Genomic DNA, 19,694 nt, shown 5'->3' on the forward strand with positions numbered 1-19,694 from the left:
GAGAGAGAGAGAGAGAGAGCGAGAGCGAAAGCGCTCGAGCGCCGGCGGGCTCGCCCAGGTCTGTTTCCAAAGTCGCCCTTGATGGCGGCGCAGGCGAGGCAGGCGCGGCGCGGATCCGCCGACACGCGCTAGAGGGTCCGCCTGCCGCCGCCCCTTCCCCGCCGCCCTCTGCCCTCCGCGCCCGTGTGCGCCCCGCACCCCGGGCGCGCCCCGGCCCTCCAGACGTCTGCGGTCCGGACCGAGAGGGATCCTGCTCCTCTTCCCGCGGCTTCCAGCACCGTTCCTTCCCCCGGGCTGGGGAGGGAGGCGGGATTGATCTTCGATCGCGAAGATGGCTGCTGGCTGCCTGCTGGCCTTGACTCTGACACTTTTCCAATCTTTGCTGATCGGCCCCTCGTCGGAGGAGCCGTTCCCTTCGGCAGTCACGTAAGTCGCCGGCCGGGCCGGGCGGGCGCGGGGCGTGGGGCTCCGCTCCCGAGGCGCGAGGCGTTGCTGCCCGTGGGGGTGGGGAGCGAGCCGGGCTTGGATCCGGGGAGGCCGAGCGGGAGGTGCGCGCGTGCTGCCGCCGGCATGCGCCCCGAGCCGGCGTTTCCGAGGGGCTGGCGCCGCGGCCGAGCCGTCCCGGGAAACGTCCGCCGACCCCTCGCGGCGGCTCAGCCCATCTCTTCAAGGACTCTTTAGACTTAAAGAGTTTACAGGCACCGGGGGGGAAAAAAGTTTCCAGCCAGGTAGCCGCTCTCATCCAACCCAGTGTAATAAAAAGTTGCGTTTTGATTAGGTGTTTTACAAATAGGTCATTTCAGGCTTGGCGGGGCAGCCGGGACTGTCCCGCACTTTGCCTCTGGGATGCTCTCTGATCGCTGTGGTGTCCAAACTCGTTTCCATCCTAAATTACCGGGCGCACCGGCCAGCCTTTCCGCTCGGAAGCGTGCTGGCTCCCAGCTGCGGAGAGTGCCGTCCACCCCGAGGGCTCGCAGGTCCTGGGACCCCGATCTCAACCCCCCGAACCTTTCATTGGAAGCATCTAAGTGCCGGAAGAAACGCGGTTCCTGTTCTTAGAATGAATAGAACCTAGTCCTTGAGGGAGAAACTCGGCGTTTCCAGAGTCTCCTGCAATTTTCTCTTTATTTTTAACATTTCTGAAATAACTTAGAAAACCTCGCTGGTATTCTGAAAATAGACTGTTTAAAGGTAGCTGTCTATGTAGTCACACGGCAGGAAGGGAATGAAAAATAATAATTCCTCTCTTAGGATGGAAAAAATAATCAGTCGGTGGCACATAAAAATACATACATTTCTTTAAATGCGCTGAATAGCCAGCCTATCAGGCATTCTGGGAAAGCATTTATTTTGGTTCTTGAAGCTACTTTAAAGCTTCTGAGAGTAGGTAATCTTAAGTGGATGAGTCACTTTAATGCATTTTACATAACAAAAACAAAGCCCAAGGTAGCCTTCCCGGTATTTATGATGTTGGGAATTATTTGCTGTCCTTTGTTGACTGAGTGCTGAATACTGGAGTTTTTGGTGGATGATACTAAGAGTAAATCTTTACCAGTTGAAACCCTGCAGCTATTATTTAAGATTCAGCTTAAGGTATTTATTACATTAGGTGTCAGTGCAAGCATCTGAAGGATGCACATTCTAACCCAGAGAAGGAAAGTGTCTAATATTTTTTGTCATTGATTTACAGTCATGTTCCTTTTTAGGTAATCTTCCATAAAAATGACTGCAGATCTTTTTTTCTGTTATGAAGTGAAAGGGTAAATGTTATCTGTAGATCTTCGCTTAATTGGCAGGATATTCCAAGCGGATATTTTGAATAATAAAAAGAGTAAGAATTACCCTAAAGATGCTTCAAAATTACTTACACTTATTAAGAAATTATACTTTTATTTAAGTTTTTACTCTTTTTTCTAGCTTGGCCTGTACAGTGAGAACTCAAGTGATTCCCTTGCATTTTTTTGTAAAATAAAAAAGTGGCTCTTTAAAAAGGAGTCAGTGTGTTCAGTTTACACATTTTTAAAGCAGCTATTTTTAATTGACAATTTATCAATATTTCTATAATTTGGAGGAAATGCATCATCACACCATTGGGAAAAACTGTGACTTTAAACTGTAACAAAATACAGCCTTTTATTCCTGAACATACCATGGTATATTAATGTAAAAATCTTTATTGTAAGGACAGCTACAATAAATGATTTCCTAAAATTAAAATAACTCAATTTCATGGTCAGGAATTCATTAGAGACAAGAAAGAAAATAAATAGTGTGCAAAAATAGGAATTAAGAAACCACAATTTCTTTTTTTTTGAAAGGATTTGAAATTCATTTTTTAACAATGGAAATTGAAGATGTCTTCAAATTATATGAAACATTATTTCATGAAATGAGAGCTTAATGAAAGATTTTGTAGAGCTAAGTCAGTCTCCTGTAAATAATATTAACAGTATTTTTGTAAGGCTTCTACATCTTCAATTATTTATTTGAAAAGTTAATAACACCATCTTCTGATGAGAGGACAAATGATAGCTAACATCTGTATTACTGTTAGATTTCTGAATAAAATTTATACCATTTATAAAAGTGCAGCATTATTTCCAAGAAGATGTGATTCCATTTGCTTTTCTTGCAAGAGAATAATTCATATGGAGTGTGAATTATCAGGATAAATCTCAAATCTTTGAGGAAAATTCAAGTTTATAAAAACTGAGTATAAGGATTATAGCATTCATTAAAGGCTAATTATTATGCATATATATATATATATAAATGATTTCTCTGGAAATCATTAGTAAATTCTTTTGTTTTTTTGACAATTTTATTTTACAGAGAAAAGGTAATGTAAGGAGTTTTGATTATCAGAAGAGGATGCTATCAACACATTATAAAATTAATTATGCGCTTACTGGAGTCAGACCTGAATTAGAGTTAGTAACTCAAAGTTTTTATTTTTTATTTTTAAGTAGAGTGTTTACAGTAATATTAAGGGCTTAAGGTTCCTTATAATACAACAAAAATATATCATTCTAAATATCTTTAATTTTCTGCTCTCTGCTTTATCATTCATTCTCATATAGCATATTCTTCTGGATTAAACTAGTAGTTAAACTGTTCTAAGAGTCAACACTAAAATAACTTTTTTTTTCAGACAAAGGAATTTTGATACAATTATTTTGCTAGGTTCGGTTTTTCTTTTGGAAATGATTGTCTTAATAAGGTATGAAACATAAATATGCCATATGGTAGCAAGCACCTTATGTATATTGGTTTATATATAAATGGAAAACACATCATTTTCATTTTATAGTATGCACATGTTAGACTGGTTGTTTAAAATATAGTTTTCAAAAAGGGAAACTCTCGCTTGTTCTAGAAATAATTTCTTGGCACAGATGTGAAAACACTTCTATTTTAAAACTCAGGATAATATGTAAGGTAGCCAGTATTGTAATGTTAATTTAAACCTGTCCCCCTTAATGTTAGAATCTATTTACAAATCTAGTTTTTTAAAAAACATCGTAGATGTAACTACTATTCATGTTAAACTTTTATCTCAGTCATATCAAATGCCAAATAGTCAAGAATCATTGGCTGAGAGCCCATTGTTATATGGGATTTTAATATAAATTGTATGTTGGTATAAATATATTAGTAAGAATTACAGATATCTACATAAAATAAACATAACATCTCAAAAAATAATAGTACCTTGGGGTTTAAATAGTTAAGATATATATTTTTTCTGTTATTAGGCAAATTTATATTTAAAGGCTGTGGAAAAGAAATTTCTTTTTATCCATGACATTGGAATGGATATCTTTTCCACATGTTAGAAGTGACATATTCTCATTGGGGTTTACCAATTTTTATTCACATATTGTGTATACAAGAAAATATATCATGATAAAATAGAAGGTAAAATATTAAATGTAAAATAAAACCTCAAAACTGTGCACATTGAAATCCTTGTATCAGATCCTTAATCTGTTCTCACCAGCTCAACCACATGACATCATTTGTGATTCCACAGGTATGTGTTTAAAATATGAAACAATAGATATAGTTTTCTATACAAGTAGTAACATGACGTAAAATTTGATATTTATGCATAAGTATATGCGTACCTATTTGGATTGGCATTTGAATGAGTATTAGGCAGACTGAAATGGATATAACCCCCCCAAGAAACATTTTAGAAAGATACAAGAATATAAGCTTATTATGGTTTATAAAGAGGAAATAAAATGTGCCTTTATTATTTTTTATGGCTTTCATTAATTTAATTTTAATTTAATAAATACATAAAAAACCAGAAAGCAAGCTGTTCATTTAGAAAATAGATTAAAAATGAATCACTCTCTTTCTCCAAAGAAACCTCACTATATAGACACCTTTCTGTTATTTCTCCAATACTGATAAAACTAACAGAATAAAATACTCTCCCTTCTTGGGTTTACACATGGTAAGGTTTTGAAAAAACATAAATAACACGTGCGAATTATTCATGTTTAGTATTTATATTTGGAAGTTTATGTTCATAAGAAATAACAATGCATTTAGGAATTTTAAAGTAATTTTAAAATTTTGCACATAAACTATATTGTTTGATGTGTTCTCTGGAGTATCATTATATAAAACACATGCACAGAGATTTATTTTCTTTTCCCTATTTTTCAGTATAGATGCAAATTTCAAAGAAAGTAATGTGTACTTCTGTTCACATCTTGTTTTCCTATATGTGTCTTCAAACTATTTATAACCTCAAACTGGAGGTTTGAATAGTTAAGTGAAATACATTTTAGGCAAATCATCCAATTTGTTGATTTCTTTCAGTGTCTTACATGTATGGACATAATCAGTTCTAATATACTTAGGTAGAAGTTTGAAAAAAATCAAAATTGCAGTATTTCTAACAAGTAACATTTTATTGTCATTAAAGTGACAACCTTCCATCATGTGTACTACAACAGCTGTCTGTTGTAGTATTTCAAAAAGCATACCATGGGGAGAGAAGTCTGTTCTATTTCATCCACTCCACATTCACTTAAGGCTTATAGTGTGCATCCGGCCCTGTGTCACACTGTGTCAGCCAGTCCTTTTCATGGACTGTCTGTGAGTACCACATCTCTTCCCAAGCCTTTATGTGGTTGCTTTCCAGTAAACTTGGAACTGCACTGAGATAAGATGGCCAACCATGTAGCTTACACACGATTCATTTTTTCTTTCATGTACTCAAAAACATGAACATGGTTGTGTCCTATTGTTTACAGAGTTGGAAGAAAAAGGGTAGTGACTTCAACGTCAATCAAAGTAAAAATGGTAGCACTTTGTGAAAAATACTGTATTACTGTATTTATCAGCTTTTCCTTGAGGGTCCAAGATAGTAATATTGCATAATTAGGTAATTTGTCTAGTTTATATCATTATAGTATTCTTTTTAGTAATATTTTATATGTGTGCAAATATATATTATATGAGTATATGTATGCACACGTATGTATTTTTTTAAACTCTCTTCAAGTAGTTTGCTATGGTAGAAAAACCTCAGTAAGGTAAGTCTGTTAATAAATGTGCATGTTTTAAGATCTCTACCAATCCATAACTGTTTTTAGGGATTAAATGTCATTCAAAATATTTTTATAACACTAGCATTTAGGATAATTTGTAAAGAGGATCAAATGAGATATTGTATATGAAAGCAACTTGAATATGCTCAGGTCTGATAGTGACAAGTTATTAACATAGTTGATGAGTAACAAAAGAAGTATGATTCTAGAGATAGTTTTGCCATCTTTTAAACAAAATGAGTATGTGAAAGAAACTATTCCACATGGGATATTAGGAACCTATTAAAAGGTTTTAATTTAAAACTAAGTAATTTTATTTCTGCCATTTAGATTGGGACACTTTGAAATTTGTAAGAATTAAACGTATCTGGTGTTGTGACATGTTTTTGGAATGAAGGCTAAATGTGCACGTTTTAAAATTTTATTTGTAAAATATAAACTTTCAGGTTTCTTTTCCTTATAAGCTTCACATTTTGTAGTAATTCAATACACAGGAATAAATTACTATTAGCAGTTTTAAAAAAATGAGTCATTTTTTTAAAGGATCATTGCTCCTTTAAAATTTGCCATTTGTACAGATTCGCATAAGATTATAAACAAGGAAAAGATTGACATTGTGACCTCAACAAACTGGCACACTTTTACAGTTAATTTCAATAATTCAGACTCATGCTGTGATATATGAAGCAATATTTAAAGTTCTCTTTGAATATGAATGTGGTATATTTCTGGCTAAATGTTATTTTAACATTTGCTTCTGATTTTTTTTTTTTTACCATATGCTTCTGCAGGAATAAAAAAAATGAGGATACTTTTTAAATTCTGTAACATAAATCGGGGAACTACTTAAGGTAGAAATGATGGCAATGGGACATAATGGTGTTGCCCATTTTAAATGCTTCAGATTTGAGGACAATCTTATCGTCTCTTTGAAGTTCTTTTTCCTGAGTAATTAAAAGTTTATTGTGATAGTCTCCTGGCTCATTATGAAAAATAATTTCTGTATTCTTTTACTCAATAATTAATTGCTAAGTTCTCTCTCATACACACATATTTACTATTCATCATAATTTATTATTATTTGCATATAACATTTAATCAAATAGGGAATCTTTGGTTTGTTTTCTCCCGTTACCTGTGACCAAACCTCAGTTTCGGGTTGCTCTAACTTGCTGCTTCTCTCACTGTTTCAGGGGACTTCCTCTACCACTGGACGTTTCTCTCTATAGGGAACTTGTTGAGGGATTTTGATGCATAGATAAATCTGTAATACATAATCAAAATTTCCATCAAAATTGTCAAACAGTCTGGGTGTTTTTTTCTTTTGACATTTGCCCACATACGAGTACTGTGGGGATAATTAGAGGAAAAAAGGAAAGAGCTAATAAAATCGTTCTCTGTTGAAGGTGCCTGTTGTCAGGCTACGTAAAGGGATGGACAGACATTAATGATGTCTTATTTTGAGGATTAAAGGAGAACTGGCTCAGTAACATAGATGGTCTTAGGCAAACTGGGACAATCTTTTGTTTTAAAAAGGTGACCAAGAAGTGTTGTGGTAAAAATGCTATGAGAAATGACATATGTGTAAGTGGGGCAGACCAAGGAGCTCTCGGACTTACAAGGTGTGAAATTAACATTACAGCTGCTAAAGGCAGAGGCTGGTTATTTAAAAAAAATACATTTTTCCCACTTCCCATGTGATCTTGCTTATCCTGGAAATGCTGTTTACTGAACATAATATTCATTTTTAGATACTTAAATATTCATATATGGAAAGTCACCTTAGAAACCAAAGACAATAAAATTGTCTAGATCTCAAAAAATAGAAGCAATTAAACATTCTTATTTTTTATAAAACCCTGGGGAAATGTTTCATCGGGTAAGAAGTATAACACTTTATTAAAAGCTTAAGTGCCAGTAATCAAGAAATTCTGTCAATAATTTTTTTCCACTAGATTACAAGAAATGAAATAACTTGCAGGTAGGTAGACTTCTAGGTAGTATGCTTAAGACTATTTAAACTTCTAAGTACATATAGTACACCTTATTTTTAGAAAATAGTTTTAATTTATGCTGTCTCTTTTAATGTCTCCTGCTTCAACTGTGATTTAATTCAATGATTAATGCAATTATTATTATTCAGTGCAAGTTATGTAGTGCCTTGAATTACATTCTGAGTATCCAGATTGAGGAAGAGAGTCCTCAAGAAAGACATTCACAACTCCAAGTTGACTGTGAAGCAGTAGGATCCTCCAAGGAATGACCAAGGAAAAGCATGTAGAATGTTGAAGCAACGTGGTCTGTTTCATGTTAGGCATAGGGCTCCTGGGTGGGAAGAGATGGGGCGGGACTGGACCATTGGTTTGAGTCTGGATTATGAAATTTTTGCATCAGGCCCATCTTCCCATGTGACCTGAAGGGCAGATGGATGGTATTCACAGCACGTGGACATTTGTGCTTGCCCAGCTCTGTGTACCCAAATGTGGCCTTCATCCTGAGATAGTAAAATGAAAGTAAAAGTCATAGGTTCTGAAATATAGTATGTAGAAGATGGATTGAAGTGGACCAATATTTGAGGCAGAGACAATGAGACCATTGCAGCATTCCCAGAGTAAGAGATGACTGAGGTCTAGGAAAGAACAGTGGCGGTGCGGAAGCAGAGCGTGTGTGAAACATATTGTAGAAGTACAGCTTAAGGCCCTGTTCATTCTGGGATTTGGGGGATTGGAGAGAGAAGAGTTCAAGATGAATCTAAGATCACAGGCAGGTCGATCATGTTACACTGAATTTTGGAGACTAGAGAACACAGGAGGAATACCAGGTTGGCAGTATCTGTAGATAACTATTAGGCCATTCGAAATTTCTATCTGAAGGGGATTTGGAGACAAAGTCAGAGAGCAGTATCTTTGAAGCCAGGAAAAAAGGTTCATTCATTTATTTAGCATCTGATTTATTGAGCATCTGTTACGGTAGGCATGCTGGTTTCAAAAGAAGAACCTTGATCTACAGTTTCATTTTGCAGAGAGGTCAGACAAGATGTGCCCTTTAAGGAAGTCACCAGATCACTGAGGGTGTAAGAGAGAGTTTTAGCAGAGTGTTGCAGACTGAAGCGTGGTTGCAGTGCCTTCGGAGTAGGTAACAAGGAGACGATAAAGGCAGCAAATGTAGGTTGTTCTTTCCAGGGATTTGACCATGTATGGAATGGGAGGGATTGGACAGGAAGTTCAGAGGAGGACAGTTTTAAGAAATTTGGCACTCTTGGTGTTTTGAGATCACAAGCAGTAGAAAACCATAGGACTATCTGGAACCTAAAAGGGAAATATGTTTCAGTGGTAGTAGAGCTGGATGGTCAATCATGGGAGTCAAGGTCAAGGATATGCCAACAGCTGCAGAAAGGGGTGGGACTGCCATCGGGATCATCTCCTGGTCCAGCCTCTGGTTTTCTTTGTTTGACTCCTCATTCTTCTCTGTCCCTGCAGAGTGGTTTTATTTGCTTCCCAGCGCTCATGGCATTGAATGGCTGTGAGGGTTTACGTTGTCTCCACTGAGGCTCTGAACCAGCTTGGGACTAGAATCCTAGTCAGAACATTGCTGCCTAAAGAAGATATGTTGTCAGTATGAATGTGGTCCAGGTGGCCATTGATAGCCCATTCATTTGTGAGCAGGAGATGAGATTTGGAAAAAGGATTCTGGTTGCCTGAGTTTGGGTCACTTCTCCACACCCTGGTCCAATCTCGTTAGGAGGCATTGCATTGAAACTAGCCAGATGCTACTAGCGTGGATAGAGGAAGAGGCAATTCTTAGAAAAAGGCTCCTGGTGGTGGAGAAGGTTGTAGAGACAAATAAGTGTTAACGGAGGGGAGATTTGAGGATATCAGTGGGAGACCAAATGGCAGAGAGATGAAAGAGGCCATGACTGATGGGTGAATGTTAAGACAGAGGCAGGTGAGGAAGGGATCAAAACGAAAAAACGATGTCTTACAAAGTAACTTGAAAGATGAAACAGCTTTGAGAATTAAAGCAGATGGTTGGAATACAGGATAGATAACACTTTTAATTTACTGGAAATGTTTTTGGAGGAATGTTTTTAAAATTACATATTCCATTCTCCAGAGGGAATGACCTGATTCAGAAATGTAATGCATGCACATTAGTAATGTTCAAGTTTTGAGATACACAGACTGGAGCATTTTTCTTTACTTGGTAGTAATAAGACTTCATTTCACTACCCTGTTCCCTTTGGACATAGCAACATTTGGTCCTTTTCGTCTTTATTTTTCTTTTATTTCTTGTTTAGGAGACACTATCATCTTGAAAATCCGTGTAGTTTTGCAATGTGATTAGACTTAATAAATATATGTGCTTTGGAAGAAGAAACATCAATGAAAAGGAAACAATAAAACAAATAGTTCTCGCTTTTGTCCATTTATCATTATTTATTAATTTTTTGGCAGATCGGGATGGTTCCCTCCCACACTCTGTCTCCCCATCGTATATCCAGTCTTTGGCAGAGGGCAGAGATTTGAATTGAAACAGATCCTTGTCAAGAAAACAAAAGAATACATTTGATAAGATAAGAAACCACTGACGGGCTACTCCTGCAAAGCATGTTCCTGGTCCGCCCGTAAAGAGGCCTCTCAGGTCTCCTGAAGGTCTGGAAATTACCGGCAGCCACCATCACAGCAGTTCCCTAAGTTTCCAAGATGACAGAATGAATGGTTAGGATCACAAATGCCAGCAGATCTAAGAATCAGCCTTGATCTCATTGGTACCAGTGCAGTGTGGGAAAATCACCCCTGTGGTTCATAACAAGAGATGAGAAGAATTCAGGTGGGCTATGTGTTTTTCCCTTTTGTGACTTCGCTCTTTTTTGGCTCCAGTGGGTATTCACAGTTTACTCGAGGTAATTTTGATGTCTTTACCCGTAGACTGTCTGGACATTAAACTAACAACTCTCTTTACATATTATAATATTGCTTTCTGACTTTTTTGAGCTCCTTCTGTATGCCAGATACTGGGAATAAAGACTGTGCATGCTTTTTAATCCATCCAACCTTCAAGTCAGAGCCCTAACGTAAGTACTATTATGCCTGTTCTATAGATGAGGAAAGTAAAGTTTACAGCATGAAGAACTCAGAATTTCCTTAGGAGCAAAATTCATCTGAGGCAGCTTGAAGCTAGAGTCCTACCCTTACCTGCTGTGCTTTGTTTGCCTTCTATGGCTGGAGCTTTGACCATCTGTGATCTCACCTGTTCCAGCTGTGGCTGGCTGCACAGTCCAGCAATGGTCGAGGGGAACAGGAAGTCAGTGTAAAGTACAGTAGAACTACCTCTAAGTCTCAGTTTCTCCGTCTTGTAGAACAAGGATCATATTAAGTTCATCCAGAGTCACAGTGTTTCACTATGGGGGTCAAGTCAGAGGATGTGTAGGACTGTATAATGGCCGGCCTTTATTATTGTACCATGGGTGATTTTTCTGCCTTCAAGAGATCATAAATTGATGACTAAGGTTTAGTGAGCTAGATTATTGTGCTAACATATCATTTGGGCCATGAGAAAAACCTGAAATGAATGGGAAAAGGAATGCTTCTCAGGCCTTAAAAATGTCTCTTCCTAAAGCTTGTGTAGCCTTTAATCATGAAGAGGGAGTGGACGGAGATGCAGTGAAGCAGAAGGAGTGAATTGTTTTGTGTCTAGGTTAAGGACACAGTCTCTACCCTAAACGAGACCATGAAGAAAGCAGAACCACAAAGGATTTGATATGTTTTATCTTGACATTTCAGCCAGCACCTGTTGTATGAAATCTGTACCACGGTAGATGGAATCTATTTTTAAAAGTCATAACTCTGTCACTGATAACCTCTCATTGTCAAACACAGATGTGCGTTTTCAGCTTCAAGTCAGACTATTTGAAAGTTAATAAAGCAATCCACTCATGATGTTTATAGACATGATTCCGGACAACCCTGCAAATTGGGCAAGCACAGAGGAGTAAAATGGAGACCAGTTGCATTTTTAGCAACCAACACAGAAGTCAGTAAAAATCTGCCAAGAGTGTACTGAAAAAGGCTAGTTTTCATTTAACTCATCCAACTGATGATTAGTTACACTCGTTTAACCCCACCCTTTCACTTTCCAGTATGAATGGAGGCCAGCCTTTTATCCTCACTATTGTCTTCTTGGTAGAAATAAAACACTTAAAATGTCTGCTGCACATTTTTAATCAGTTTGTGGAGGAAAGAGATATTTTCATGAAACTATCCATGAATACCATGACTAATGAATACAACTCGATGATAACCATTGAAGCAGCAAGTTTTCAAGTGCCAGAAACCTGCCTTTTTATGGCAGCCATTTTGACATTTGCAACAGATAGGAATGTGTAAAATCCTTATGATATTTGCCACTTTAAAAATACCAACCCTTCTTTGACGTGCTATTAGAATTGACTTACATTTGCATTTGTGAAACTGTTAGGAGAGACAAACCATGGGCCATGTGAAGCCTCAGGAGGATGGACACAGGGGGGTATGCATTTGGCTCTAAATTAAACAATTAAGCATGGCTGTCTCTCAAAACACCTGATTTTTCTGTTGATGTAAGTGTAGAAATCAGAATTAATTTTCTTGAGATACAATTTTATTGTGCATGTGTAGCTCAGTTCCCAGAGGACTGATATACATCATGTCAAGGTCTGCTGGTGAGTAATTGTTTAATATTTATATTAATACTCAATGGTGATAAATAAACATACGGGAATGGTAGCTCATCACAGAGCAAACCATGCATGATAATTAGATGAGGTCCATTTGTCTCCTTAAGTTATCAGATGTGACGCAACCTGTCTGTGTAGTGTCTAAAAGCCAGCTGAGTCCCTGGGTATAAATGACTGTGACTGAGGGGCGGCTTGAGGGTTGCAAGCCTTGGATTTGATTCTGTCCCTTCTGGATTTTTCCACAAGTGAAGTAGATTGGCCCCTGGGATTCTGTTCTTATAATATGCATGGGGTTCTAAAACCTGGGGTCAACAGGCTGCTCAGGGTCTGTTTTGTTCCTTTTGTTTTCTGTTTCCTCTACACTGCCACCCTAATTGCGGGGTAACACATGAAACACACATATGTATGCACTCACACCCGTATTATATAAATGTTTATATTGGGTTGTTGGAAAAGTCATGACGTATTTTTTCTATGCTTTTTGTTGCAAAAATGCGTCATGACTTTTCCGACAACCCAATATATTACATATGTGATATATTACATATATACTATATATATTTAGTATAGTAATATATCACATAAATTAATATATAAACATAATTCATATGAAATGAATACTATAAGAAACCACTAGTGAAACATGTACGTAGATTCAGGTGTGTTAAGTGTATGTAGGGCACATCGTTAGAAGAAATTATAAAACCTGAAAAGGCTTTGTAGTATCCAGAAGAGCTGTCATACATATGAAGGCTTGCACATTTCATTAGGAGTGTCTGAAACCTCTGAATGATTGGGACGGGATGTATGCTTGCTGATTATAGTTTTAATTTTTTGCCCACTGAGTCTTGTGATTCTCACATCTTCCGAATCTCACCATGATTTCACCTTGCTCCCCTTGTCCTCAAAAGTTGCTAGTAAGCATGTTGATAGACATTTGAGCAAAGCCAGAACCACACTAGTCTGTTTTAGAAGATCCGAGACCCAAGGTAGGCAGTCTGCTATGGTGGGAAGTGCTTAGAATTCTAAAAAGAGATCATCTGTGATGTGGCTGCAACTTTTCTAAGCAAGTTTCCTCATCTGAACCACAGAACACAGATAATGATTTGAAGGACCATTTTTTGAGTTCTCTCAAAAATGACTCATGACTAGTATTATTCTAGATGCACAGAAGAGAATTTAATTCTTACAGAGGAATTCTTTTGAACATTAGGACATAATTATCTCATGCACTTGCCTGGTTTGTTAAAGTGTGGATTCAAAGCTCAACTCTACAGTTTATTAGCTGGTTTAACTTGAGCAAGTTAACCTTCCCATTGGCAAAACTTTTTAAGGTTCTTGTGACAATTAAGACTGTTAATTCATGGCACATAGAAAGCACTAAATAAATATGTTACAAGGAGGAGAATTTAGTGGAGTCAGCTGACTTGGGTTCCCCTTTGCCTCTGCCACTAACTGGATGTGGATCCGGCCTTGGTAACACATTGTGAGGAAGAATTCCTGGCTTCAGCACCTTCTAACATCTAATTGCGCACCACCCAAATATCTCCTAACAACTTAGTCTTAGTTGTTACATACTTGTCATTCATGTGTCTGTTGAGCATAAACTAGATCGTGTGTAGTTGTCTCTCCTTAATAAGGGGAGGTTCACTTTCCATGGTTTCAGTTACCTGAGGTCAACTGTGGTCCGGACATATAAAATGGAAACTTCCAGAAATAAACAATTCATGACTTTTAAATTGGGCGCCTTTCCGAGTATCATGATGAAATCTCATACTATCCCGCTTCTTCCCACCCAGATTTGAATCATTCCTTGTCCAGTGTGTCCACTCTGTACACTCTGTATGTACAGCAACAATAAGATTTTGAGAGGCCAGATTCACACACTTTTTATTACAGTATATTGTTATAATTCTATTTTTATTGGTTATTGATCTTTACTGTGCCTAATTTATAAATTAAACTTTATCATAGGTATGTAAGTATAGAAAAAAAATGTAGTGTATACAGGGTTCGGTGATATCTGTGGTTTTAGGCACCGACTGGAGCGCTTGAAACGTATCTCCCGTGGATAAGGGGGGTTACTCCAGTGCCTGTGGGCATGCTTCTGAAAAGGTCCCACCCCAGCCCCACATTTTAGTTTCCTCTCTCATTATGAAATCTGATGATTTTCTCCCTTTTAACACTCTGTACTATCCCCAAATTACACTAAAGCATAGCATGGTACCAGGCTTTTTTCTTTATCTGATCGAAGGGCATATTAAAAAAAATATATAACGCAGATATAATGAAGTCAGTGTCTTTGCAATCTTGTGTGCAGAGAAATAATGTTAGAGGCCCGTTGTCACCTGATGATTTCAATCCTGTGAAAGAGGCCCTTGGATGCCCTTTCTTGACAACGTATTTCTAGTAATTGTTGCAAACTGTCTGAAAATGCTAACTTTAAAACTACATCAGCAATAATTATGAAACTAGGTGTAACATACTCACTCATAGAGTGGTGCTTTTGTTTTCTTCTAAGAGGAGCAGCTCGCAAACATATCATCTTACCTTGAGGAATAAATGAATATTATGAAGGTTTTTTTTTTGTTTTAGAAAAGAGTATAACTCAATTAAGCTGTTTAAAATATCAATTCTAGTTGTTCCAGAGGAGTTAATATTAGAGCTCGTCATGCATCTGAAAGTTTCGAACTGTGTGTGCAGAATCGGATCCAGTGTGGCCTTTCCTTGTGCCCCGCTGATGTAATGTGCTCATTCAATGAGAGGAGTAAGGGAAACTGTTAAATCCTCAACATTTGTGCAAAAAAAATATGTCAATCAGATTATACAACAGAGATCAAAGACTGACCACTAATTTAAAGTGCAGTGAATGAAAACAAACCAGACAGAATCTTCATAAAGGCATTTTATATGAACATTGATGGATAGAATGAGTCACTTATTTAGAATTCAGGAACCTAGATTCATTTATTTATTTCAGTTTGGTATTTTCTATGCCGTGTAATATGTTTGCTACAAACTTAGTGTTTTAAAACAATGTGCATTTATTTTCTCACAGTTTCCATGGTGAGGAATCTAGCCATGTAGCTGGATCTTTGGCTCCGAGGCATATAGGCTGCCTGGACTACGTTCTGCTCCTCTTTCAAGGTTATGTGGTTGCTGACGCTTCCTTGTGGTTGTAGGCATAACTCCCTCCTCTTTCTCTTTGTTCTCAGCTCTTAGAGGCATTTCCTTTCCACATGGCCCTCTCACAGGACTTGTCACAACATGGTAGTTTACTTCTTCCTGAAAGGCCAGAAGGCAAATCTTGATTCAGTCTCTCTTTTAAGGACTTCCAACTAATTAATTAGATCACCCATGATAATCTTTCTTTTGATTAAATCAGAATAAAATGTTTTGGGATTTTAAATCTACAGAATCCCTACCCATTGGCCATACAACATAACCTCATCATGGCAGTTGACATCCCTCTCTAATCACAGGCCCTGCCCCCCGCTCTAGAAGATTGTTATCTTAGAATTCTTCCTCCCACAGCTTTCATTATTAGACAACCACCATAAAAACACCCAAAATTAGAAAATGGGAATACTCATTTCTTTTCCACTTTAGATATTCACAAATGTTGAAGATTCTCTGAGGCAGCCGGATGACCCATCGTCCTTTTGCCTCCAGGAAAGTTGTGTTGTGTTACATTGGTTCTGCTCCATCCTGTAAATTTGATTATCTCACTAACAACTCATTAATAGTGTTAGCTGAACTTTCCACCCTCTATAAAGAAAATAATTCTCTGTGGTGTGGTTTAAGTCAATTGCCAGTAGTGTTTAGAAAAATTGTAAAACAATTCTGGAATGTAAAGGATTAAGTAACTTGCAAATTAAGGTTTCGATTTCATGAAATCTTAGGTCTCTCCTGAAATTATGTGCGTTTCCCTGCTTATATAAACTAGGTAATTTTCTGAAATCCAAATCAGCATCTTTTTTTTTTATTCATATCTATATGAAATTGTGACCTTTCTAACTAATGCCCCAATTATAAAGTATTAATGCAGAAATGTTCATATGTAACTGAAAGCATCCACATAGGATTTATCCTCTTCAGTGATTAGATTTAGGAGACTAGCCATGGCTTCTGCTTTTCAAAGAACTAATTTTCGTAAAGTGCTCCTTTAAAATGCCTAATACTGGGCACTCACTTTACCTTAAAAGGGCCCTTCCTCTCCTGCGTACAGGTTCTGCCTTGCTTCGCCCTGTGCATACCTAATCATTTCCTTTTGGAAGGACTTCTGATTATCTGATTTGTTCAGGATTTGTCTTGTTATACCTGTAGCACAAATTAATTTGCAAATACCATGGGATTTTGGCCAGGGTAACTGTCTAATTCAGTGCTATTCATACTAACTATGATCAAGGAATATAGTTCTATTTATTTTTTTGTAAATTTCATATCCATTGCAAATATATATTTTTGTAGAATACAATGAAAATCAACTAATGGAAAAATTGAATTTAAAAAACATTTAACCTTGTTTTAAAATAATTAGATTCAGTTGTCATAACATTACTTTTTCAGACTGTTACACAAGTCTAAGCATTCTCCATTTTTTTCCTTTTTATTTAAGATTTTTATTAAAATATAGCTAACATAGAATATTATATGTACACCAAAGTTATTCAACATTTATATACCTAAAGCAGTGATCATGGTAAGTCCAGCAACCATCTGACACCATACCAAAGGACTCTATTCCCAATGCTGTACATTATATCAGGTGTACAGCATAGTGGTTAGACCTTTATATAATTTAAGAAGTAATCCCTCTAACTAGTCTAGTACCCACCTGGCAGTATACATAGTTATTATCATATTATTGAGTATATTCCCTATGCTTTACTTTACATCCCATTGACTATTTTGTAACTTCCAATTTGTACTTCTTAATCCCTTCCCCTTTTTCACCCTGCCCCCAACCCCTGTTCCATCTATCACCCCCATAGATCTAGTACCCATCTGACACTATACATAGTTATTACAATATTACTGACTATATTCCTTATGCTACACCCTACATCCCCATGACTACTGTGTAACAACCAATTTGTACTTCTCAGTCTCTTCCCATTTTTCACCCATCTCTTTACCCCTCTCCCACCTGGCAACCAAAAATTATGGGACTTCTCTCCCCAGTACTGAAACCCTGTGCTGGGGAGGGGCTGGGACCCCTTGCTTCTCAGGAGGGAACCTCTGCAGCCAAGATATCCCTCCCAATTTTTAATGGTCGCACGTGGGTGTAGGACCAGCCATTCTGTGTCTCTGCCCCTCCTACCAGTCTAGAGGTGGCTTCTTCTGTATGTCCTTTGTTGAAGGGCTTTGGATTAGCTAGACTTCAGGCAATTCTCAATGATGGTTATTTTGTAGTTTAGTTGTAGTTTATGTGGTTGTGAGAGGAGGTAAGCACAGAGTTTACCTACCCTGCTATCTTGGCCCCAAGTCCAGCACTCTCCCTTTCTATACTTTTGTTGAGCCAGATCTGCAGAGCACAATCAGAATAACTCTAGTTTAATAGATTTGCCTAAGGGTAACCAAATTACTGTTTTCAGTTTGAAAATGGCATTAAAAAAACTAAAATAGATATTTTCATTAAATAATCTGTAAAAATGATGTACCCTACTTTAATGCTTATCTTTGGTTTTGGCTACTGGGTTGGCTATGACTGTTTTTCTCAAAGTAATCCTAATATTTTGGTTTGAAAGGCACTGCATGCCATATTTTCCCATGTATAAGACGCACCCTTTTTCGAAAAATTTGGGGTCTAAAAACTGGGTGTGTCTTAGTACAGTGGTTGTAGATTTTTTTTTTTTACTTGCATGTCCCACTTTTTTTGTGCTTGTTTTTGCACTCATTATAACCACTGTGTAAGATGCACCCAGTTTTTAGACCCCAAATTTTTTGAAAAAGGGTGCATCTTATACATGGGGAAATATGGTATTTCAGATTGTTACATGCTGTAGTTTCTGACTAGACTTTTATGTTATATACAAGCAAATTTGACTTTTAGTGTGTTCTCTTTAGAACATTGACTATTTGCAATGAGTCTAAACATTTGTCAGTAGAACAAATATCTGGGTACTGTAATAAAGGGAAGGGCTGCCATAACTGTGGCAGGTTGAGCTTTTTTGATTGTTTGTTTGATTTACACTTTGTTTTTTAAAAAAATTATCTGTATAAAGTGTACTTGGATCATGAGACTGAGTCAGTATAAAAATATCCATTGATATCTCAGATCTCATAGGGTCTGCCAAAGTGTAAAAGCATAAACATTCTCACTGTATTGAAACATATCCATAATCAAACAATAAGGATTCTTGCAAAAGGCATTTAAACATTTTGAAAGAGTGATTCAAATGTTCACTTACTAAGTAGTGAGAATTGCAAAACTTTTTGATTTTGTAGACTCCAGTTTCTCCTTAGGAATCTGTGCTCATTAAAATTGAACTGTATGGAAAAAACTTTTTTTTTCGAATTTTGTATCTGTTGTTTTCTACTGGTTTCACTGGAGATTTTTCTGACAGCCTGTGACAAAGATGCTCTTAAATTGCATGTAGGATTTTACTTAATAAAACTGAGGCATGTTAAGTTATATGAATAGAATGGTACAACAGGATTATCTCCTCTTTGTTTTATGTCTTTCCATGCAGTCTCTTTTGAGTTATGTCTGTCGCTATATACTTATTCCTGAACAATTGTCTCAAGGACTTTTATAGAGTTTTTCCAGACTATTGAGATGAACTAGTTTCTTAAAAAAATCAGAATTATGTGTTTTAAGAGTCTCTTAAAAGGTTCTTATTCTGTTCTTTAGTGGGCCACTTAAAACTAATTGAATTAAACTAGATCTTTTTATCAAGATCCTGCATCTCCCAGCTGATAGTTAGGATGTTGTGTCAAGAACAATACCAATATTGACATTGCTGGACAAACTCTTGCTAAACTGCCCTTCTAAGTGATTTTCAGCATAAGCTCACAAAAAATACATTATTAATAAATTCCCTTACAACACAACTTCATGGGTCTTATATAGTAAAAATTATAGCTGTTTATATGTAATTTAAACATCCCCTTCCAGAAAGAGAATGTACTATTTAGAAGATTACAATGGCCAAGATTCTAAGAAATCTGCTGAAATTTTACCAGTAGAAGCTGCCTAACACCTTGGTAACTATTATAGTTAATTATTGCAATAAAATATTAATTATTATTACTTTTATATGCACATATTTAAAACATCTTGCTAAGATGATCCTCATGCATTAATATTTTCATTTAATCTATTTGCAATTTGCAAAAAAATATGGTTGAGAATTTAAAACCAGATGTCATTGTCTTGTAAACCTTACATCTAAAAATAAAATGCT

The 19,694-nt window shown here is 37.0% G+C and overlaps 1 protein-coding gene across 11 annotated transcripts in view; it reads left to right on the plus strand.

Moving 5' to 3' along the window:
• Window positions 1-6: 6 nt before the first annotated feature.
• Window positions 7-19,694, plus strand: part of CACNA2D1 (calcium voltage-gated channel auxiliary subunit alpha2delta 1) — a 484,358-nt gene continuing 464,670 nt past the window's right edge. For all 11 annotated transcript variants that reach the window (XM_019660718.1, XM_019660719.1, XM_019660721.1 and 8 more), the window contains exon 1: window positions 7-426. In XM_019660718.1, the coding sequence (XP_019516263.1) occupies window positions 332-426 (95 nt within the window). In that variant the 5' untranslated portion in view covers window positions 7-331. The remainder of the gene's footprint in view (window positions 427-19,694) is intronic.

The sequence above is a fragment of the Hipposideros armiger genome, unplaced genomic scaffold, assembly GCF_001890085.2.
Source record: "Hipposideros armiger isolate ML-2016 unplaced genomic scaffold, ASM189008v1 scaffold_326, whole genome shotgun sequence".
Lineage (NCBI taxonomy): Eukaryota > Metazoa > Chordata > Mammalia > Chiroptera > Hipposideridae > Hipposideros > Hipposideros armiger.